Source organism: Solea solea, chromosome 1 (assembly GCF_958295425.1).
Source record: "Solea solea chromosome 1, fSolSol10.1, whole genome shotgun sequence".
Taxonomy (NCBI): domain Eukaryota; kingdom Metazoa; phylum Chordata; class Actinopteri; order Pleuronectiformes; family Soleidae; genus Solea; species Solea solea.
Window position 1 is genome coordinate 46404515 of NC_081134.1, and position 25280 is coordinate 46429794.

General features: G+C 40.0%; 1 protein-coding gene across 3 annotated transcripts in view; it reads right to left on the reverse strand.

The window, feature by feature from the left end:
* Positions 1–25280, reverse strand: part of LOC131453003 (retinal-specific phospholipid-transporting ATPase ABCA4-like) — a 37139-nt gene that overhangs the window by 4990 nt on the left and 6869 nt on the right. For 2 of the 3 annotated variants that reach the window (XM_058622439.1, XM_058622446.1), the window contains exons 9-44: positions 23709–23946; positions 23172–23311; positions 22410–22526; positions 21259–21456; positions 20105–20310; positions 18871–19047; positions 18054–18276; positions 17706–17927; positions 16784–16988; positions 16411–16503; positions 15480–15698; positions 15024–15201; positions 14303–14434; positions 14061–14200; positions 13855–13992; positions 12762–12943; positions 11892–12015; positions 11403–11608; positions 10110–10164; positions 9695–9754; positions 8810–8961; positions 8453–8577; positions 8245–8343; positions 7082–7363; positions 6575–6607; positions 6374–6479; positions 6202–6276; positions 5763–5932; positions 5482–5659; positions 5279–5394; positions 4580–4727; positions 4142–4265; positions 3131–3260; positions 2922–3042; positions 1874–1936; positions 586–692 (exon numbers count right to left, since the gene is read on the reverse strand). In XM_058622439.1, coding sequence (XP_058478422.1) covers positions 586–692; positions 1874–1936; positions 2922–3042; positions 3131–3260; positions 4142–4265; positions 4580–4727; positions 5279–5394; positions 5482–5659; positions 5763–5932; positions 6202–6276; positions 6374–6479; positions 6575–6607; positions 7082–7363; positions 8245–8343; positions 8453–8577; positions 8810–8961; positions 9695–9754; positions 10110–10164; positions 11403–11608; positions 11892–12015; positions 12762–12943; positions 13855–13992; positions 14061–14200; positions 14303–14434; positions 15024–15201; positions 15480–15698; positions 16411–16503; positions 16784–16988; positions 17706–17927; positions 18054–18276; positions 18871–19047; positions 20105–20310; positions 21259–21456; positions 22410–22526; positions 23172–23311; positions 23709–23946 — 5282 coding nt within the window. The remainder of the gene's footprint in view (positions 1–585; positions 693–1873; positions 1937–2921; positions 3043–3130; positions 3261–4141; positions 4266–4579; positions 4728–5278; positions 5395–5481; positions 5660–5762; positions 5933–6201; positions 6277–6373; positions 6480–6574; positions 6608–7081; positions 7364–8244; positions 8344–8452; positions 8578–8809; positions 8962–9694; positions 9755–10109; positions 10165–11402; positions 11609–11891; positions 12016–12761; positions 12944–13854; positions 13993–14060; positions 14201–14302; positions 14435–15023; positions 15202–15479; positions 15699–16410; positions 16504–16783; positions 16989–17705; positions 17928–18053; positions 18277–18870; positions 19048–20104; positions 20311–21258; positions 21457–22409; positions 22527–23171; positions 23312–23708; positions 23947–25280) is intronic. The other variant, XM_058622452.1, reaches the window with a different exon arrangement.

Below are 25280 nucleotides of genomic sequence, written 5' to 3' on the forward strand. Positions count from 1 at the left end.
TGGACAGGATAAATCTCACATGCACACACACGCACACACTCACACAAACATGTTTTTATGTCTTAGTGAGGACCTCATAGACATAACACATTCCCTAACCCCTTACCCTACCCTTAACCACCACAACCAACTGCCTCACCCTAACCCTTAACCTAAACCTTTAACCTAAACCAAACCAGATCTTAACCCTTTTTGGACCTCACAAAGATATAAATACACACACACACACACACACACGACTTCAGAGGACTTACTGCACACTGGTTCTCACAGTTATACCTCTTACAACACTACAATCACTTCCATGCATATGGTCATCATCGCTAACCTTAACCATAACCAGTTACGGTTAGTTACCCTAACCTTAACATAATAACCACCAATTCAAATTAGTCATAAAGCTCTTGAGGTTCTGCCTGTTATTGTTTTGGTCTTTATGATGAAGTTTATGACAGAAAAGAGACAAGAATGAACACACACACACACATGCACGCACACGCACACACACGTGTCCACTTGAGCCCTGAACATGGCCGGTGTTGCGTTGTACAGGACTGACGATGACTGATCTTCATCTTCATGTACCTGTAACCAGCCACAGTTGCCTCCCCGGAGCCAACATCAGTGTCGCCAGTCAGCATTTTGAAGGTCGTCGTCTTTCCAGCTCCATTAACTCCCAAGAGTCCGAAGCACTGAGGGGACAAAAAGCAATCGGCTCCTAACACAAGAACAAACTCAGCTGAGACTCACAGTTACTGTTACAGGGAACAAACTCTGTGTCACCACTGCATCTATCAGCAAATACTGTATCTGTACTTACTTTAAGGTGCATTGTGATATATTCTCACACTTTATATGACATATGGTTAAAAAGTCATCAGTGAAGTGGTCGACTGATCTAAAGCCACAGACATATTTAAAGTTGTGATTCTTTTATCAAACATATACAGTATCGCTTACAAATGGCAGGTTTGAATATTCCAAAGAATATGAAATGTTACAGAAATGTTCTGCAGAAAATGTGCGGTGATTTTTGTCATATTCAAAAAAGTGGGTCCTCCCATTTTAATAAGGTTTGAGAAACATTCACTGACAGATTAGATGGATATGATCACATTAATAACATGTTTAACATCACATATGCAAAGTATACAAGCTTCTCCCTGACGTTAGACACTGTTGGATTATTGATTAGGACACACTAAAATCAATGACCTACTATAAGTTCAGTTATGATCAGTGCTTGAGGTGGTGAAGCCGGTGTCGTCCTGTATGCAGAACCAACACGATCTTACAAACGGGCACTTCTCACGAGATGTCAAATCTCTATTTAGCTTATCTTTCTAATTCATTATCCCATGAGAGTCTATTGTCTGTGACTAGTGTCCAGAGGTTTTATGTTTATTGTTAGACAAGAACAATATCTACTAGAAGTGTTTAAAAATGTCCACTCATGTTGACTTTTATTCACATTTGTGTCGTGGAGGAACAGAACAAAAATAAAATGGACTTAAATGTGCTTTAAAATGTTAAAAGATAATCTTAATATACAAGTTAGCAAAATGAGAAACATCTTTTTTTAGTGATTTTAATATGGAATAAATATTCAATGTTCCGCTATCTTATATTCACTGACACCTCATATGGATAAGGGGAGAATTGACACTTCAAACAGTGGTTGAAATGTTAATGACTTTAATTAGAGTCAGTGTTTGTAGTTCTTCCTCCTTCACTGTGTAAAACACACCAGAGTGTCTTCATGCTCACGGACTGCATGTGATCTGCATCTCTAACCGAGTCAGACTGTCACGTTACACCAGCACAAAACAGAAAGAGAAATAAATACATCAGTGTGTGAACTCAGTGACGTTACCTCTCCTGCAGGGACTCCCACACAAATCCGGTCCACAGCTGCCCTCTTCCTGCCCACATACGTCTGTGCACAGAAAGCCACACAACAACAACTCACTTATAGATATTAACAATTCCACAACATTGACATTATGTCTGTTTCTTCTCCTTATTCTGCCTTCATTTGTCTCTTAACTAGTTCCTGACATTTCAACATAGAAACTTCATTCACACGTTAAAAGGTTCAGCTCAATTAGGACATTATTCAGTCCATTCAGAATGTTTCAATATTTCATATGTTCTGAAATATTTAACTTTTTTTAAAGTTCATATGAACTGCAGACGACGCACTGGTTACTGTCATTTCATTAAAACAAAAGTGGAACTTTCATCCCCTTTAATTCAAGTCTTTCACACGACCTTCACATTTGTTTTTACCGCCTGTCGTCGATGGTTGTTCTCCAGTGCAAACATTTCACTCTTCATACAGAACGTAGACAAATGTGTTTCATACAACGTGACGACAGCAGCACAGCGACTTACAGAAGCTCTGAGTGACAGGAGAACCATTGTGACAAACCTTTAGGAAGGTGCAGTTATCTGTCAGTTATCAGTTATCATTCAGACGTTCATTTTGAAAGTCAAAGTCAACATTTCATCTTCTCTCATTCATTCACACCAAGTCAATCGAGCGAAGTTTCCTTCTCTAGTACATAAATATTGCAGCTTTATTTCCTTTGTGTCATAAATGAAAATGTAATTTTCTTTTAATGCTTAAAAATCAGCTATAAATTCAATTCTACAAAACTAAATAAACAGTGTTTATGCTGCTACGTGACATCAGGGCAGGAAAATGGATTTGCTGATTTGTAATTTCCTTGGTTGTTTTTTAATTCTAATGTTCGGCTGCAGTTCAGTTTCATTACCTCCACTGAGGATGATGTTTGTTGGTTTGATTGTCTCACATGCATATTCTAGCATATTCTAGCATATTCTAGCATATTCTAGCATATTCCTCCTTTTCTGCCCCTTGGTACGTGGAGTGAAAATGATCTTTCACATGTTTTTACCTTGGACAGGTCTCTGATGTGCAGGATGTCTGTTTTGCTCCCTCCATCAAGAATTCTCTGCCTCTCTGTCGCCACATCATCGTCTTCATCTTGAATGTGAGTGTGGTTGTCGTGTGACGACCTGAGGGACACGAGAACGTCCTCCAGTACAAGACAGATGCACTTTCTAAGCAGTAAATAACATTTGTGTTGTGCCTCATGTCTCATACCAGTGGCCTGAGAAGAAACGGTACTGGATGAGAAGATTGAGAATGAAGTAGACAAAGCCTTCCACTGCCATGAAAGTCAGGTTTTTCCCCACAAAGTTCCACAGGAAAGGGTCTGCTGTGTACGCCTCACCTGGAAACAGTAAAGAGAAAAAACCTTCCTTATCGACCACTTTATACCCTGATGTGTTTCAGCTGTTTATCATTAGCCCTGTGGATTTAGCCGGCATGTTTAAGATCACTTACTCGAAGCCTTTTCACCTCTTTTGTGTCTTTGTAACTTTTGAAAACCTGTTTTTGTTCAAGTGTGCAGTGTGTTTTTGACCTTATTATATAAGTTTATATTACTTAAACTTTAGAGGAATGGAAGTTTCTTTTTGGTTTTCTCTCGATGTCGATTATGTTGTGGCAGAAATAAGGTTGACAAATGATATAAAACAAACATGATCCTTTTTCTCTCTGCATCTGTTAAAAAGTCTAGTTGAGATGTAGTAATTGCACATTTTCATTATCATTCCATCTACATTTTCCTGATAATGAGCTAATTATGCTAATTAGGCAAATTGCCCCACATGCAACTCTAGTGTTTTGCTGGAATAAAGCTTTAGAACTAAGTATAAAGCAATGTGGTAATTAGGTGAGATAACCCTCAACTTGATAATGCATTAGAAACTGTGAACCCTTTTCATTTGATATCATTTTATATTAATTATTGATTGATTCATATAATTTGGGTTATTTTTAATTGTTTTTTCTTTATCTAACTGTCTTACTTTCAAACGGTGTATTGTACTGTACATAAGAAATTAAACAAAACGTAAAACAGACGTAAAATAGATGTAAAACAGACGTAAAACAGACGTAAAATAGATGTAAAACAGACGTAAAAGAAATGTAAAACAGATGTAAAATAGATGTAAAACAGATGTAAAACAGATGTAAAACAGATGTAAATGGGGTATAAAGGAGTAGCAGGTCAAGCATTGTTTGCACTGGAATGATGATGATACTCACCAAACCTGGCATAAACGTCAGTAACAGCCTGGTTCATGGCCATGTCTATGAGTCCTCGACCCAGGCAGAAGTGAGGAAACACCAGCAGGAGTTTCTTCAGCCACTCGTTGATCATCAGCAAAGACTGGAAACACGATTGTTCACACTCAAACATTCACATTTCCCCCACAGAGCACAAATGATACGATATCAGTCACTGTAAATTCAGTCAAGTCATTTTCAAAGTGAAAACACCGTCTGTGATAAAACATTGGTATTAATAACTTACTGTGCAGCGAGAACACAATTACAAGCTAGTTACTGGTTAAAGAAAAATGGCAAACATATTTATGTTAAAACCCAAATAAGAACATATATTCAAATTTGATATAAGATGAGTGAAATGTCCAATTCTGCACATTTAACTATTCTATAATAATATTGATGACAAGTCTTCACCCGATTGTTTTCAAAAAGCTCCAGGACAAAGGTGACGGCGCTGCTGTTGATGCCTATGAACAGGTTGATGCAGGACAGAGAGATGTACGCTGTACTTGGGATGTTGAAGACGTAAGACAGAGGATACATCATGGGTGTCACTGACCATCTGCAAGGGAAGACAGACAGACAGACAGACAGACAGACAGACACAGAAAGTGTCCTGTGTTAATGTCCTCCTTGCTACTCACTAATATACATTTACATATTCTTTAATACTACACATGAATACAGGGTTTCCGTGAGTATATTGTGAACCTAAAGCGACTCACCATCAGGCCAAAGCATTACAGACTTTAGCAGCTCCGTATAAATCTAAATATATATCTCACATCTTCATGAAACTTAAAACATTTATAATGACACTGAGATCAGTGTCATTATAAATGTTATGGTTGAAAAAGTTTATTAATGTGGCAGATTTAACTGGACATTTCTGTAAAACTAAAATATAAAATAGATGTCCTGAACATAACCTCAGTCCTGCTCAGAACTGATGGAAATGTTTGTTTTTATTTATATTTACCTCATATATGTAAATAGTTTGCAAAGTGCAGCTGAAATGATGAAATGATGCTTTAACACAACAATTCTCCAGTTTGGTGATGAAGAAAGCTGTCAATCAATCAATCAATCAATCAATAAACTAATATGTCTTACCCATAGAGGAGAAGCAGTGCAATGAGCGCTGGCAGGTTGGATGTTGACGTGTAACACTTTTTGTCAAAAGCCACAAAAATGCCGACCACCATTGCAGTGCTGAGACAATAATTCATCTAAAGGAAAGAAAAGACAATATTCACTTTTATTAAGTCATATTTTTACTGTGCGTGGAATCCACTCTTTATTATTATTATTTGTACCATATCCCAGAAGAAGTTGGCCACCCAGTAAACCAGAGGGCTGACCCCACTGACAAACTGCAGGTGCTTGGCCTTGGTGACGCGCTCCTGGATGAGGTAGAGGACGAAGCTGGCGGGGATGAAGGACATCGCAAATATCACACAGATCGCCACCACGGTGTCCACTGAGGTGGTCAACCTGCAGAACAAAGCTGCACCGTCAGTGCTTTCAGGACAATCACTGAAGGAAAGGACAGTTGTATTACAGATGTAATCTTTGACTCTTGAGGATGTGCACTCACACGGTGACTTCAGAGAGCTGCTCCTTGGTGAGGTTCAGAGGGTGGTTGATGCCGGTGATGCCAAACTCGACAGGATTGGCAGGTCGGGGTAGGAAGGCTCTCAGGATGGCATTATTGGCCACATTCATGAAGGCCACCATGGCGTGCCAGCCTTTGTTATTATACCAAACCTGACGGTGGAGAGCAGAGTGAATTAAAATACACCTCACTGTCCTTTGATTCAATAATTACAACCTAATGTAGAACACACGCAGCTGCCACTCGACTGTTCCATAAAACCTTCATTACTGTAAGTGGGAGGCAAAGCTATTAGAGCGTGCACTTACAGACGTGTCAGACTTTAGAAATGGAAAAGTTTGTAACTGAAAGCAAAGTGCACGTTCATTTCACATCATCATATTTGTGTTTCTTTGTGCTTAACTGCTCCCAACACACCAACCTTTATATTCAATTCACTTTCCATGTATCGCAAGAAAGGACCAAACGCTCTCAGGGCCAGTTCTGAGGAGGAGCCCTGTAAAAGTAAAGAAAGAAAGAAATAAAGAAATAAAGAAATCAATAAAAATATTGACTAATGTCATAAACAACAAATATATACATCAATGAAATACCCCTGTGATGTTGAGCATCTGTCCCAGCTGATGGAGAACGTTGTGGACGTCTCGGGGGTTCAGGGTCAGGACGGGAAGCTGTCCTCCAACTGACAAACCTCCATATCTGTTTTTACACCCATAAAAACCTCTCTTTAAAGCTCTGATATGAGTCACATGTACGCCTCACACATACATATGAAAATAAACAAAGACCATTACCTCTGTTCATTCACCCAGTATTTGCTCTTCAAACTGTGAATTAGAAAAGGAGAAGTTTATTAATCAAAGACTGTTTTGGATTGTGAAGTATTTCATTGAACACTTTTTATCTGCACCAAAAACAGTTATTTTCCATTTGTGTAAGTTTGTCCTTCATTTAGAAACTTCCTGTGGAAATAAGCCGATAGTTAAATGGTTTGCTGCGGGGAGATTTGGGGACCTCTCCACTCCCCCTACTGTCTGTGAGCGGTAACTGACACTACACACGAGCCACGTACGGATATAAGATAAGAAACAAACAAACAAAGGTCACATTTTCAAGAAATCCTCCTCAGTCAGTCAGAACTCATGCAGATGTGATCCAGATGTGAACCACTTCAGATGTGTGCATCACAGCGACATCTTAACAATCACATACAGATACAGGTGCATAAATTCTTCCAGATCAAAATGTAAACATTATTTGATTATGTAATATTTGTGTGTAAAGTGAATCAGAATATAAACCTGGTTCTGATGAGACTGGGGTAGGTCTTCACCAGGTAGTCAGAGATGTTGCGGTCCGTCAGATCCAGAATTGTGTCTCCCGTGGCTTCAGTCCTCTGGCGAGGAGGACGTCCTCCAGCGCCGGCCGGACACACCGGCATCATGGTCAACCTGTTCCCGGTGCTGCAAAGGCAGGACGGTGACGGGTTCCTCTGGTTCCACTCAGGACTCTGTAAGATGTTGCTGACCACGGGGGAGACGTCAGGATACAGCCACTCTGATGGGCTGTTACTGCAGGGCATTCTGGGAACGGTTGGTTATTATTGGTTATGTTTGTTGTGAGTTGGCAAGAACAACAGTCATAATACATAATAATGCAGTCATAATAATGCAGTCATAATAATGCAGTCATAATAATGCAGTAAACACCACGGAATAAGAAGAAAAAGAAGCAGAGGCAGAGATTGGATGTGTGCACTCCTGCTGAATTAATAACAAAATAAATAGAAATAATCCTGTAATGTGTTGTCTGAAGTCAGTGTACGACTGATGATGAAAGATGATTTGTCTTTGCCCACAACACAAAAGTTCAAAGTGCCTTTATTGTCAGTGAATCATTAAAAATCACACGTCCACATTTAGGGATGCTCTCACAAACAAAAACAATCTGATCAAATAAATTGCTGCTGGTTTTGTTTTTGCACTAAATACTGAGAAGAAATCCCATAAATAAACTGGCGAGTTTGAGTCTGTTAAACGTGTGAATACGAGCGAAAAGATGTATGAATAAAAATAATGTATAAGGAAAAATAAATAAATTGACAGTATCTTTTCTACACATAGAGGAAAAAGTGACAGGTAACAACGTACAGCGACGCTCTCATTTGAAAATATCTAACTGGTTTTTCATATTTATTTATCATATATTACATTTTCCTTTTATGATAATCATGTTCTGGGTTGTTGCTTATCATCCATTTTAATAATGTGTGTTATTACTAATTCATAAATAATTCCATTTCTAATATCACAAAATGGATCTCTCATTTTGAATTTAACGAGGATAATAAGCACTTGCTGTCTTATCACATTCACACTATATTGATGCTGTTTTTAATAATAATAATTCATACACATTGCAAATGTGAGGCTCTCAGTCATTCAATAATAAAATGTCAACTTACCCCAGAGGTTGTCCCTCCATGCAGCGAGTCCCCAGGCCCGGTCGGCCTAACAGCGACTCTGTGAAGTCTTTCATTTTAGGGTCAAAAGGTCGCTCGTTACTATGTAGACAAGAGGAAATGAGAGGAAACAAAATCAGACCGAGACATTTCATCAGTTTTAATCTGATAATCTGTAATCTATAATACTGTCAAGTATAAAAGGTCTAACCTGAAGAAGAAGAGCTGCTGTCCGTACATCCATGGTGTCAAAGTGAGACTGGGATATTCTCCAAAAGGAGGGACAATGATGGTGAAGACCAGAGCGATGAGGATGAAACTGGCAGGGAGGACGATCTGAAAACCAGTCACAGGAGTTAATCAGTCTTCAGGAGACAAATCAAACAAACTGAGCGTTAAGAGTGACCTGACGTCTTCATTTGTCCGTGATAAAACCCAAACTCTCTTTTACTAACAGATGAACATAATGAAGTTTCATTAAACACTACAGTTACTACAGTTACTATAGTTACCACGCATGGACACAAGCTGCAGTCATGTGACTAAGTGAACAGACCACAACACTAACCTGAGCCAGGAAGTCTTTCTTGCTTCTCGTGGCGTGGTGGAACCTCTTTACCAGCAGGGCATGGAACTGCTTCAACACCAGAGCGCCACCTTTCACCTGCATGGAGCCCTTTCCTGCACTGCTGTCTGATGCACCATTCACACCGTTATGCTCTGGCGTAGAAGAATAAAAAAGATAGAGCGTAAGTATCGTTAACACTTGACACACATGATTTAAGTAAGGAGGGAAAACAACATTTGCAAAAGAGACGGCTGCAGAAGCAGGTTTGGGTTCAGCAACTAACAAGTCTCACTATCAATGAATCTGTTGTTATTATTATTATTATTATTATTATAATTGTCTCCATGAATAGATTAGTTGCTGCAGATCTAAATGAGTAAGGATGAGAATGTGAAGCACAGAAGCATCAACACATTTCTCAAGGTTTAGTGAACATGTTCATCTCCTCAGACCTGGATCACTCTCATGCATGTCACCGTAAAGGTCCACTAAGTGACATTTAATATATAATAAATAATAAATCATTTAATAAAGTATAAGATTTTATATATACGTGTAAAATGACATTTTATATGCACGTTATGCACGCTGCCATTTTGTTTGCCATCTACGACCACAGTGTGCTTATTTTGCATTTTGGTATGTAAAGGCCACCGTAGTTCCCTGAAACACTTAGGAAGTATAGAGCAGTGAGACGAGGAGTGAGTCCTCTGTTGATTACAGTCTCACCATCAGATGTCGCTACTTCTTACACGACTGGACCTTTAAATGATTTATTACCAGAGAATTGTGATAAATAAACCCATGTGATAAATCTACATTAAAGCATCGAAGTGACCAGGTCCAGTAGACTGAACAAAAAGAAGAGACTCTCGGGTCTCTGACCTTCATCGCCCTCTGCAGCAGCGCTGCTGTTGTTTTTTCTCCGCTGTAACATCCACTGCTCTGGAGTGTGACACACACACACACACACACACACACACACACACACACACACACACACACACACACACACACACACACACACACACACACACACACACACACACACACACACACACACACACACAAACTAAAGGGTTAACACTGACAAATGATGCACCACAGCACAAGTGAAGTTGGTACAAGCGTCCGTGCGCTTGGCGAGGTGACACACAACAGTGGCAGCAGCATCACAACAACAACAACAACAACAAGAAGGTGTGAGGCAGATGTATCACAAACACACACACACGACAACGGGTCAGAGATTCCATTCCAGGAAAAGGCCACGGAGAATATTATCAGTGGTGATATTTACCAGGAGTGGTGGCATTATTCTCTGCCTCTCCATCTGCAGTGACCTTTATGAAAATCTGTTGAGAAAAAGTTTGTCACACGTTAAATAAAACATCCTCAACTTCCAGCATTTCATTTCATTTATTATTATTTTAAGATGCCGCGGTGCCCGTTAGTGCAGTGGCTTCTCACACAATTATGTATATTAATATTATTATTGATATTATTACTATTATTATTATTATTATTATTATTATTATTATTATTATTATTATTAATAATAATAATAATACTAATAATCATAATAAATATTAACATTTAACAATAACAACTGCTTGTCTACACTCAGTGTGATTATAAATACATACATCCTAATATATCAACACACAGACTGAAAACATGGTCAACAGTTGAGTAAAAAATATGTTTGTTTGCTTTTTTAAAAAACACAAATAAAAGTTGAGTAAATCTTTGTGTAGATGCTCTCGTCCAGAGAAATAAAGCTTCAGAGCAGAAGGAGAGCATGAGGTACTGCACGTTACTAACTCTCATTAGATATTATTGCTCCTAAGCAGGTTTGTCCTTGGTTTCCATGGTGACCCCACTCATGTTTGCCCATATGTGCTCCCATGTAAGGCCCATGTTAGGCAGCATGGAACAGATACTATGAAGTGAGCACACACAAAGTATTTTGTGCAGAATTCATTCTCAAGTGATCAAATATCACAGCTGGTGATTATTTAGTAATCAATTACTAACTGATTCATCAAGACTAGAGACAATTCCGTATGTTTAGGTTCTCATCACTGCAGTAAAATGTAGTATTTCATATTTGATCTTAATTGTTAATGCTCCGTGTTGTTTCAAATTTATGACACAATAAATATTGAAGAAATACTGGGCTTTAAAGGTTATATTGTAAAATTGAAAGCACTGCTAACATGGCTCTATAGATAAAGCACTAGAGCAGTGGATGTCAAACTTTTTATACCAAAGTAACATCATTACTTACAGATTTATTCCCATTAAGATCATATACATATACATATACTTCCCAAACTGATAGTGAAATTTGATGACGATGGAGTGGGAGATAAGGTGACTCGAATTATTTAATGTCATTTCATGTAATGTAATGTAATGTAATGTAATTTGATGTAATTTAATTTAATTTAATTTAATTTAATTTAATTTAATTTAATTTAATTTAATATTATTATTTTGTTATTTGTCTAATGTTTCCAGTGCGCTCCACTGTGATCACATACACAGGTGTGTGAGAGGCAACAGTGTGAATGAGGAGAAACGTGTGTACCTCCTCTAATGAAGTATCTGAGATGCCAAAGCTGCTGAGGCCCATGTCACACAGAGTTTCCTCCAACTCTCTGAACAGACTAGCATACGCCCGATGCTTGAACCCTTTATTAGGGAGCAGGTAGGTCAGCTCCTGTCCAATCGTCTCAATCAGTTTAGCGTCTGGTACATGGTAGTGAATGAGGCTGGTGATGTTGTCTATGTCTCCTGAAAAGAGAACAAAAAATCAAAGAATAAAAGAAAGTGTTCCCAAAATAGCACCAACAGAGAAACTGCTTATGATGCAAAAGAAAAGAAAAGAAAAGAAAAGAACATTATTATTATTATTATTATTATTATTATTATTATTATTATTAAGTAACAGCATGAACAGAGTGATTCATGTTAGACAACATCATGGAGTTCAGACTCTGAGAGAAGAAAAGACTCTGGAGTCATTGTGTGTGTGTGTGTGTGTGTGTGTGTACTCGACTACAGAGAAGACTCTTACCGTCCAGGACTCTGTCGGGATGCTGGGACTGGTTCTGGTTCTGGTTCTGGTTCTGGGACTGGTCTTTGTATCTGGTGCATATGGAGCAGGCGCAGGAGCAGTCGGAGGCACAATCACAGTCATTCTGACAGAGAGACAAGACAAAGTGTTTTCATCACTCCACCATAAACTTAAAAACTAAACTTTTGAGACACTTTATACTTTATGACACTTACTATGACAAATGTACATGCCACCAACTCCGTGATCTGGATTAGGGTTAGAAACTTCATACCTGTCACATCCATGCTTTATGGAAGCCAATTTCCACCAGAAAAAAAAAGACTGCACACTTCTTATCTCATATTTTTAACTTTTTATCTCAAAATTTTGACTTTTTATCTCATAATTATGAATTAATCTCATAATTTAGACTTTTTATCTCATCATTTCGACTTACTTTGAGGATATTTTTATTATTAAGGCTCTTTTTTTCTGGTAGAAATGAGCTTCCATAGGCTTAGTTAATTTATTTTTATTTTTGCATTATCTTATTTCGGGGTCTTCACTTCCTGTACCTGCATGTGTACCTGCGATTATCTCATTGACTGACTTCTTACCTTGTCTGTTGGGACTCAGATTATAATGGACTGAACCATTTGAAGTGTTTCTGTGTCTGAGTCAAATATAACATATTTAACATAACGTCATTTCATTCAAATCTTATCAGTTTCGTCAGAGATGTGATGAGATATGATCATTTTTGTGACATCATCCATGGGGATAGGAACATACTTGGTTAATCACCTACTCATCATAAAAATCCAGATTATTCCGTCACCAACTGTAAACAGGAAGTTGGTAACAGAGGTACTTGTCATGAATCCTCACCTCCTTCTTCTTCAGGTCCTTCATGCGTCGCACTAAAGTCAGATAGAAGCCCACCCCGAAACAGTTCTTGAGGAAGAGCGGGGATCCACAGCAGTGCAGACGTCCCTTGGAGAGGATGGCGATGCGGTCACTCAGCAGGTCGGCCTCGTCCATGTGATGCGTGGACAGAATCACTGTGCGCTCTGCACCAGCATGACAACAAGATTCACTCAATCACGCGTCGTCTACGGCTTTATGATGATCAATGATCAGAGAAGTGATCAAACGTTCACTCTCACTTCACACCTACAGTCAATGTGTGAGTGTACCGGTGTCAAACCACTGACCTTCCTGCTGTGAGGCAACAATATTAGACACTAAATAATATAGAATATATTATGTGTCACAGAATGAAACAGGAGTTTCCTTCTCATGACATACTGACAAAAAGCCCTGTTGCAAACTGGGATATATATGTATTTATATACAGTAGATATATATATATATATATATATATATATATATATATATACATAAATAGTATAATATAAAAATGATAATACTAAAAATTGCCATAGCTTTAAGAGTCTTTCTCATCAGATTCTAAAATACATATTGATTTTATGACTACACAGTGTTGCATATGTTGTAACTGTGTGCTGAATTTTTCTGTTTGATCCCCTCACTGTTTAATTCAATGCCTCAGGAGAGAGAGACAGACAGACAGAGAGAGAGAGAGACAGACAGACAGAGAGAGAGAGAGACAGACAGACAGAGAGAGAGAGACAGACAGACAGAGAGAGAGAGAGAGAGAGACAGAGAGACAGACAGACAGACAGACAGACAGAGAAAGAGAGAGACAGACAGACAGAGAGAGAGAGACAGACAGAGAGAGAGAGACAGGGACGCTGTAAAAGATTCAGATGAGTGTAATGATATAGTTTTTCAGTAAAACAGTGAGGTAGAGTCTTGTGTTGGTTTGAATGTTTCCTTCACTATTTTAAACACTGACTGATGATTATTATTATTATTATTATTATTATTCTGATAAACTCAGCTGAAACAAACGCTGCTAAACTTTGACAGACTGTACTTTTCATATTTGTTTCATTACCGTTTCTGTACTTCAGTAGAAGATCCCAAATTGATCTCCTGGAATACGGGTCTACTCCCGAGGTGGGCTCGTCCAGGATGACGACCTTTGACCCTCCGACAAACGCCATGGCAACAGACAGTTTCCTCTGCATTCCTCCTGTAAAGTAATGAACGTGTGAAAACAAACAGTGCGCGCACACACACACACACACAGTGTAAACGGACCTGAGAGGTTCTGAGCCTCGTCGTCTCTCTTGTGGGGCAGCCCCAGGTCCTGCAGCATGTCCTCCACCTCCTGCTCCGCCTCCTCCTGGGTGCGACCCTTCAGCAGGGAGTAGAACAGGATGTGCTCCTCCACTGTGAGACTGTAACACAAGCAAAGCAGCAGCATCATCAGATCAGTGTGAGGAAAGTCTTCTCATGTCGTCACGGTAACGTCAACTTTAAGCATCTTCAGTGTAACTCACTGTTTGAAGAGTATGTTGTGTTGTGGACACATGCCCAGAGACGAACGGACCACGTCCATGTCTGTCCTGATGTCGCGTCCATAGATGAAGGCTGTGCCTGATGTCGGAGGAAACAGTCCGGTCAGGACGGACCTAAGAAATAAAAGCAAACTCAATCTGTGATTCATCCAGCGACAGACGATTTTAGTTTGCTACTGTCCAATAGTACAGTCGTGGTCACATGTTTGTAGTATTTGTAAGTATTTGTATTCCTATTGACCTTCTTCCACTTGTAAAAAGACAAAATTAAAGACACACATTTGTGTTTTTATAATAGTAATAACTAGATATTCAGTTGTAATTATCACATTATTCGTTTTATTACAGTCAATATTAAATAAAGTCAAGTAAAATGCACTTTTTTCATCTTCTTATGTGTTGTTGAGTCAAAGTTATGATATAAAGTAGCAATAATTGTGCAGAAGTCACAAAATAGAACGTTTTTGTTCATAAAAATGAGTCAAGTGAACTTTGAACTGTGACGTGTTCCAAAAATTCAACCTGATTGTAAACATTTTGAGTGCTTTTTGCTCAGGTGTCTTTATATAGTAATAATCATGATATTTCCTGTGTTGTGCTGAAAAGAGAGGATATAAGACACTTCCTGTTGCACGTCGTTATAGCCTCTGTATAGAACAGCTGAAATGCTCTGTGTTCCAAGGGTTAAACTGTCATTTCTTACATGGTCGTGGTTTTTCCAGCGCCGTTGTGACCGAGGAAGGAGGTGATCTGACCTTCATAGAAGTTCAGGTTGAGGCCGTTCACCGCTGGACGAGAGCTTCCCTCGTACATTTTGACCAGGTCCTGGATCTGAACCCCCATCGTCAGACCCACGGGCTCGGGCTCATAGAACAACTGACCTGCGTTAGAAAACACATAGAAAAAGGTTCTTTTTCTCCTCCTCGTTTACACTGATTAAAGAAAACAATAAACCATTAATAAAAAAAAAAACACATTCTACCTGGCTCTGGAAAAGAAGACTGGCTAATTTAAGAAAGTTTTTAAGTTAACTGAAATAAAACTGCCTTTTTTTTTCCAGGTGTGGTGTGTTACCCTGCCTGTCCAGCAGGTGTCCTCAGAGGCCTCATGTCAACCTCAGTCTTCAGTTGTGTATTATTCTGTGGTTTTTCCTCCTCACCTTCCTTCCCAGAGTCCTGACACTGCTGCTCTTCCTCCTGTTGTTGTTGTTGTTGTTGTTGTTTACTCTGCAGCTCCTTCTCTCTCTCCAGTTGCTCCCTCTTGTCCTGGTGTTTGCAGGTGTGTTTCCTGCTGCCTGAGCCGTTGCAGGTGATGGTCTCTGGTGTGGCCCTGTGCTCAGCTTCCTTCTCCACGTTCTGTGGCTGGAGTTTCTCAGGATCTGAAGGAGGCGGAGAGTAAACGTCTGGTTTGTCATCATTCACACGTGAAAACGTCACCGACGGTCACTGACGGTCACTGACGGTCACTGACCACATGTATCCTGACCTCCATCATCTCCACACGACACTCTTATAATATCACAATAGACTACAACTAAAAGGTGATTTTCATATGTGACCTTTGAACCAGCCACTTACTTCATGGGTTTGAAAAAGTCTTAGTTTATAAGTGGATTACATGGACGTGTGTGTGTGTGTGTGTGTGTGTGTGTGCGTGTGTGTGTGTGTGTGTGTGCGTGTGTGTGTGTGTGTGAGGATCACATGTTCTTTCATTTGACTCCAGTCTGATACGACATGTGATCATCTGGAAATATGTCAACACAATTTATCTTATGAAGTTTAAATAAAATGTAAATATGGAGAATATGCAGCAGTACATAGTATGTTTACTGCATGTTGTATTTCTGTTTTTATTATAATTATATTATAATTATATTATCATAATGATTATAATATTATAATGTGTCTAATTCTTCCAACATTATGGTGAAAAGGACCATTCTTCAGAGGAAGGACTTGGTTTCATATGTTAACTGTTAAGAGACGTCCTCCTAAACTTCCCTGAAGAAGACTCCGATGTCTTTCTAGAACAGTTTAAATACTTTATCTTCATCTTTCCTCTTAAATCTTGTATCTGCCACTTTCACAAACCTGGTTCAGCCATTTTGGAGTGAGACGGAGCAGATCTGTGCCAGTATGACGGCTGAAAGGGGAAGTAGAATTTCTGACCGATGCCGTACTGTCCTGTGAGGGACACAATGAGAGACAGATTATCAGGTTTGTGTAAATACAGATATTTATACATGTGTCAGTCTGGTTCTGATAGTCTGATGTCTAGTGTTTGCTTATTGTGTGAACTCTTAGGTTTCTCTTCTCTCTAGAACATTGTAAAGGTTTCTGCCTTTGGTGCTATACCAATGAAATTGAATTGAATGGAATGGAATGGAATGGAATGGAATTGAATTGAATTGAATTGAATCGAGTTGAGTTGAATTGAACTGAACTGATATATTAACAGGCCAACCTGGGAAGACGTTGTCCAGATACCAGGCCAGCACAGCATAGAGAACAGCGTCAAACATCATCATGAGGATGGAGGTGAGGAAGGAGTAAGTGTCTTTCTCTAACGGGCTGGTCTGGATGTTGTCCCACTGCAGACCCAGACCCTGCTCCTCGTAGCGTGACAGGTATTCTGTCCCGAAGCCAAAGGCCACTGGAGACAACAAGCTCTGAAGGAATGAGGACAAGTGCAGACAGGATGTTAATGCAGTGGTGTGAAATAAAAACACATGAGTGATGTTCTCACCTGATGGATTACTGTTACACTAACACTATTGTTCTTACAATCAATCTTGTATGTGTAAAAGCAATCTATGTGTATTGTTCTAACAATATACCTATATTATTTTATATATATATATATTTTATATAAGACCAGTATACTTCTATTACAGTAAGAACAATATACGTATATTTGTATATTGTTGTTTTTTTTCTGTTTATTGTAAGAACAATGAAGAATCACACTTTAATGGCAATAATATGGCATTGAAGCAGCATCTGTGTATAATATAATATGTACATAAAATAAACAAGTTTAAAAACTACTAAACTAACATGTCCAAAAAGGAGCAGTAAGAAGAATAAACTTATTTAATACTAGCCCTTCTCCATTCTCAAACTTTATCACATATTAACTTCCATTATAAATCTACTTCATACTGTAGAATTAGATATTTTTGACTTTTTATCTCCTAATGTATGACTTTATAATTATGACTTTTTATCTTATAATTATGATTTTTTTTTTATCTTCTCATAATACATATGTTTCTGAACGACTGCACAAGTTTAGTTTAGTTATGAAATTCCATTTCATTCATTAGAACGTGTAGCAGCATTGAAGCAGCATCTTCTATTCTATGTATTTCTATGAGCAGACTCACAGCAGCCAGCTTCATGTTTGTTGTGATGCGATCCTGCCACGCAAAGCACAGGATGTGAGGCAGGTAGAGGGTGAAGTAGATGATGCCGCTGCATGCGGCTGCCAGATTGGCCTTGTTGAAGAACACGCTCATCAGGAAACACTGCATGATGGTGGTGACAGTGAAAGTCAGCAGGAAGAGGAAAACAAGCACGGGGTCACTGTAGTTCAGCACCTTCCCACCCTGAGAGGAAAAGAGACAAGTAAGCAAACTATAACCTGTTTTTATATACAGTATTTATGTAGATGTACATATATATATATATATATATAAGCCACAAGAGGGCACCATCTCTCTCTCCATCCTCACCATGATGATGGAGGTGAGCAGTGCTGTGCTCGCTGTCATCATGCTGAAGCTGTCAATGAACCACGTGGCCCAGATGGCCCTGCCGTCCACCCCCATGGCCTTGAGGGTCTCCCTGAGACGCAGCTCCTTCTCCAGCACGATGCTCTTCACCGTCATGGACACGGAGTAGATCCAGGCCAAGACCATGAACATGGGGAAGCAGCGGTTCAGTGTGATCATGAAGCTGGAGGAGGACGAGGAGGACGAGGAGGACGAGGAGGACGAGGAGGACGAGGAGGACGAGGAGGACGAGGAGGAAATGTATTTTTAAATACGTTATGCTCACGGTGCTTAAACACAGTAAAGTAACACTTTACAATAAGGACATTAACATCATTATTGTTAACATCAGTTGATGATGTCATAAGCATTTAATTAACATTTAACTCACCGTTTATCAATGTGGTTCAAATCATTCCAGGGTCTATACATTTTATTTAGTGTGTAAAATAGATAAACATAGAATAGTTATAGTTATGATTTACTTCATTTTTGATTCTATTACATTTCTGTATGTTTTTGTTATTAATAGATACTTTTACTTTGAAATTCTGTAAAATACTGTTATAATTGTAGTTATTGTGGTGTCATGATAGAATACCCACTCCTTACTGAACAAAGACTTTTATTTCTTTAGCATTTTATCAGCATTTTATCTTTTTGTTTACCTGTCTTTTTTGTGACATGTCCTCATGTGGTCATTGTATTATTGTGTGTCTGTGATAAGGTGAAGCCCTTTGTTCTGTAGAGTTGTGTGTGAAGCGCTGCACAAACTCACAGGTCATCCACGTAACATGGATAAGGCATCTGCTGCACGTAGACCCCGAGTGGCCAGTCCCTGCCCGTGTGAATCTTGATGATGCCGTGTTCGATCATGTCCTGCAGGTAGGCAAAGCCCCCCCACAGGTACCTCTGGTCCTCCATGGGGTCAGCTCTGGGGCCGGGGTCCCAGTACCTGAGAGAGGACGCACCATGACACGTGTCACAACATCACAACTGAAACATTACAGCATTTACAGGAGTCCAGTCAAAACATCCTCAAGTGTGTAAAGCAGCACACACACACACACGCACGCACGCACGCACACACACACACACACGTGCACACGCACACACACACACACGCACGCACACGCACACGCACACACACACACACACACACACACGCACACACGCACACACGCACACACACACGCGCACACACACACACACACGCGCGCGCGCACTGCTCTCAGTTAAGCGGATAAGTCAGAGGCAAAGCTCTGGTACAATCTGATTATTGAATGGTGTCGAGGCTGACGTCCCTCTGGGTCTGTTGGTTTAATACAAACAGTTGAAGACTGTTGATATCTTGTCTGTAAATGAATGGGAAACACATGTAAGAGAGGATTAAAGGGCGGGGATGGATATAACTAATTGACATTTGAACCTGTAGAAGCTGACAAATATGTTATTTTAAGTGATGGAAGAATAATTACACTGTAGAGTCATTTAAGCATTTCTATGATTCTGATAACAAGACTTTCCTATTTTCTTTGTGGTCATCAAATAAAGTCATGATATTATACTCAGGATTAACTGATGGATTAACTGTCCACTTTATCCTCTGGGCCGCATCACATGACCATCATAAAGATACGATCATTCACACCTACAGTCAATTTTGAGTGTCCACTGAACCTAATCTGCAAACTGAAGTTCCCAGAGAGAACACACACACACACACACACACACACACACACACACACACACACAGGGGAGAACATGCAAACTCGGTCAAACCCGGACCCAAAACTGCCTGAAGGCAACAATCCTAACCGCTGCTCACCATGTGGCCTTCACTGGACACAGTATATTATATATATATCTATACAAAAAGTAAACGGTGAACACGATAATAAATGAATAAAAAAGAAATGTTTATTTTATGTGTGGAAGATGAATTATGAGTTGAATTGTTCAAACAAAGGCCGACAGACACGGACAGAAGCCTCTGGGCAGCTCTTACTGACCTGTCTTTAATCTTGTTGGTGCGCTCCACTGCGTCGATGTCCATGCGGATCTTGTACCTGACGTGTGGCGGGACACTTGTGGTCCAGGGAAACATGTCCATGAAAACAACACCAGCCCAAAACTTGTTCTCCTCCAGCAGGTGCAAGGCCTGGTGGATCATCTGGGACTCGTCTGTGTGAGCCACAAACTTGTCCAGGCTGATGCACTGCAGTCACAGAAGCAGCATAAATGTGGACTTTTCATTTTCATCTGGTTTCTTTTCTTTCCTTTTGTTTGTACGCAGCCACAGACAAAATACAAATGTATTCGCGGCCATGAAATACTAATGTGTGGCCACGAAATAGGTAAAACATGCACACACATAATATTAATAACATAACAATATTAATAAGTAAAGCACAAATAAAGTAAATACATAAATAAACGTTTCAAAAGCTTATTCAACACCAAGCATTACAAAGCATAAAAGAATATACAGTAAATGAATCTTTATATTTTACTCATACTGTGTTACAAACTGCTGCATACAAGAAATAATGTTTGTTTAGATATGGAATGATAAACGCTCCATAACAGAAACATTACATTGATGTCCAGATTACATGACATTACGTGGTAATGTCATCATTAGACTTTAAATTGACTATTATATATAGTTATATATATTGATATATTATATATATAAACTATTATTAAATTATAAGGTATGTTCATGTGTGAAGTGAATGCACTCGTGGGTGTTTATTCATTCTTTGTTTTTTGTTGTCATATGAGGCCAGTCCAGTAGATGGCGCCCCGGGTGACCGTCTGCATCTCTATACCAAGAGTGAGCAGAGAGGGGAGCCATGAAAGATGCAGAGAGTGATTTGGCCTGTTTTATTTTGCAGGCACAGGGTTTCAATGAGGGGGGGGCGGGGGGCGGGGGCGGGGCCTCATTTCCACCTACACTCTACTTTATCACTGGCTCCACAAAGGAGATGAAGGAGGGGCTTGACAGGAGGCTTGTTCTCAGCATCTTTCTAAGTGGTCTGCTATGTTTAATCTACAGAGGACAGACGTGAAAGACTGATGCTCCTGATTATGTGAATCTCACAATAAAAACACAGGGGTAAAACACAGGGGTAAAACACAAGGGTAGAGACGGGTTTCTTACCTCTCCATATTGGTTGAACGTGCGTATGATTTGGTCAGTGATGTTAAAAATGTTCCTCCAGTCAAATGTGGACATTCCCGTCTCGTGCTCGTCCTCTGGACCGTTGGACAGGAAGTTCAGGATGTGTTTGGTGGTCAAATCAGTGTCACTCAGACTGTTGTCCATGAAGTGCATCACTGTTGGGTTCCTCAGGGTGTCCTGCAGTCATGGAGGTAAAGGCACAGGTAAAGTCACTGTAGGTTTAGAATGACTGTATTATCTTTATAATGACGACGTCACACAACAATATAACAACATTTGAGTAGATGGAAACACTAATGAACCACAGATACACTGTAAAACAGCAGTGTGTTGTATTAGTACAATAACGTTCAGTGCATGATAGTAAACATCAGAGTCTTGCTTCTGCTTCATTTCACTCTATTATTGACTTGTTTTGTTTTCTAAGCTTTTCATTAGTGTTCGTGTTAATCAGCTGTTTGGTGCCGACACAGTGTTTGACATTAAAAGAAGAAACAGTCATGTTTATAAACAGCTATAAACCATGGGATGGATTATTCTACTTTCTTTCTTTTCTGTAAGCGAGAGATGAATAGAAATCTCTCTCCTCGTCATATTAGAAAAGTGCAAAACAATATCTATGAATTATTGTATGACGGACACATCATCACTGCTTGGCTGATTATTGTATTGTTTATTTATTTATTTATTTATTTAGGGCTCGCGGGGGTGCTGGGCCAATCTCAGCTGGGGTTCCATTTCATTCACACTGTATTTGAATCAACATTTAAATACAGTGGTTCCCAAAGTCTGGCTCGGGACCCACAGATGGGTCACGGAGGATATTTTTTTGGATCCTCAAACAAATGAGCAGAATGTTTCCAACCTTTACATCAAGATTGAATTTATGATGATTATTTATGATTTATGATGTTATGACTTTATGATGGTGTTTGAATGTAGCTGAAGAAGTTCATCAGTTTGGTTCCTCTGATCCATATCTGGGAGACACTGCTCTTTCAAATATTGATGCTCGCACTCTCCTTCTTCTTCTTCTTCTTCTTCTTCTTCTTCTTCTGCTTTTGATTTCACACTCTTTATGACCTTATTTATGGGAATGTGCAGATTGTGTATTTGGATGTGCTTCATACCCTGATCATATTCATCTGGACGCTGTCGTGGAAGAAAGCCCAGAGCTGAGGTCCCACCTCCTCCCAGGCCTTGGCCATGTTCTGGAGCCGCTCGAGCTGCTCAAAGGTCGTGTTGGCCTGGACACACACACACGCACACACACACACACACACACACACGCACACGCACACGCACACACACACGCACGCACACACACACACACGCACACACACAGCACTGATAACACTGACGATGTGAAATGTGGATCTCTGTGTGGTTTGAGGACAGATGAGACGTCTCACATGATGAATGTGATGCGACAGAATAAAAAGAATCAGCGCTCTGTTCTTCCCTCTGTCATACAGTAAATCATTGTTTCATTCTCCACTCCTCTTCTATTCCCCTCACGCTGAAGTAGATCATACACCCCCCCCCCCCCCCCCCTCCCATCTTTTCCCCTCCACCCTCCTTAGCTTCTGCAGTCAGCTCATTCCTGAGAAGGGTGGACGCATATAAACACATTCTGAGGGTGCAGAGAGAGAGGGAGAGGGAGGGAGAGAGAGAGTGAGTAGAGAGAGAGAGAGGGAGAGGGAGAGAGAGAGAGAGAGAGAGAGAGAGAGGGAGAGGGAGAGAGAGAGAGAGAGAGAGAGAGAGAGGGAGAGGGAGAGAGAGAGAGAGAGGGAGGGAGAGAGAGAGAGAGGGAGTAGAGAGAGAGAGAGAGGGAGAGGGAGGGAGAGAGAGAGAGAGGGGTGAAGGGTCAGGTTGGAGGTGGTCCCTCTTACGCTTTTTAATATCTTGTGGACAGCAGGGGAGTCTGGCGTGTACAGGATCTTTCCCATCAGCAGGGGCTTGACTGAATTCCATACAATTTTTGTGATGGGGTTAGACTCCAGGGTTTCCATGAGGGAGTTGCAAAATGGAGCTACAGGGAGAAGAATGACAAAAGAGAGAGAGAGAAAAGAAATGAAATAAAAAAAAAACATCATCTATGGGATGGATTTGATCATACAAATGATAACAGAGTTTAACAGACAATCAAATGATTTAAATCAAGAAGCAGAAGACGATTAATACAGTCAAGTGTCAGCACACTGATGTGTATTATGTTCTGATGATTATGAAAGACTTGAGTTATTTTATTCAGAATAAAACACAGGCTGAACATGTTAAAGTCTAACATGTAACTTATTGGATGAACTGTTATTTATAATCCCAGGAGAGTCACCACAGCAGATGATCCACATGTATGAGAGATTTGTTCTCACGATGGTTCAGGATCACGTCAAACACAAAAACAGTCTCTCACAGTCTGTACTCACTCGCAGACTCATCGTAGACATAGTTTTGTCTCTTGGTGCCGTTGACGCCCAGAAACACCTTGTAGTTGTTGTCCTCGTACCAGTTGAAGGACAGAACCCTGGAGCCGCCTCCCTCTGGGTATCCACAGAAGAGGCCGGACACACTGGACATCAGCTGGGTGATGGAGGAAGGACCTCCAGCTTGAAACAGAGAGGAAACTGCCTGCAGGAGCTCCTGAGAGCTCTGCCGCTCCATCAGCTGCACGAGACGGGGAGAAGAATGAAGATCTTCCAATAAATGATGAATCTATTCATGGTCCACATGAACCTCCACTACTCAGGAGTTACTCTACAGGAGGGAGGTTTAAAATCACGACTGTTACTGGTGTTTAAAGTGTGTTCATGTGTTAGTATGAAGAACAATACACTCAGGGTCAATAAAGCAGCTTTGAGTGGTCACCTGTATATAAACACAGAGCAGTAATAATCTGCATGTTCTTCATGTTCATGCACATTGTGCACATTCCACAGTGTAAACTATTGAAACAATGGTGGAAGAGAGAAGCAAACACTGGCTCTGCTCACATGACGAGGCGAGTCCAGGGCCGACCAAATATCCTCCGATTGATGAGACAAAAATAGCTCCATCCAAGTGCATTTTTATCACCAGTGCATCATTTCCTCTCTGTGGAGGAGGCTGCTAATAATCTGCTGCTAATAATCTGCTGCTAATAATCTGCCTTTTAGAAACAAGAGCGCTCGAACACACAGGACTCAAATGTACATTTGATGGAACCACTTCAAGGAAAACTCCACCGTCGTGACGGAGAAATAAGAATCAGTGATGAAAACAACTCACTGCCAGTGAGTGAGTGAACATGTGTGTACACACAGGACCAGTCCTGTCACTCACTCTCACACACACACACACACACACACACACACACACACTCACACGCACACGCACACACACACGCACACACTCACACACACACACGTCTCAGACTTTCTTTTCCTCCCTTTTCTTATTTATTATTAAACACAGTCACCAAAGAGAGAGAGGAAGCAGAGGTGGGTAATGAGAGCATTTGGCTCGCCTTCCTGTCACCACGGTGATGCTGTGATAAGTTCCCACCTACAGGACGTGTCACCTCACAGGAATGTCTCTCTCTCTCTCTCTCTCACCCACAGCTGAGGTGGTGATGGGACACACTCTCCCCCAGGACATGGAGTGGACGTGACGGAACACACCACACTGTCCCGGTGACTGTATCTGCCTTTGTGAATGTACATGTGTGACAAAGGTCATGTGACATCATTAAAAAGTATTCAAACGTGTTCTGTGGCAGGATGTCTATTCTAGAAGAGCTGCAACGAATTCTTATATTATACATCATACTATTTATTTTCTACTTTTAACAATAATGATAATGACAATTTAGTTTTTAACCATTTGGTCCAAAAAATATCAGAATAAAAAGTTACCAAACCTGGAAATAATGATGCTCATTCAATTTGAGTGATTTTGTGTATATATATATATACACACATATGTATGTATATATATATATATGTATATATATATATATATAT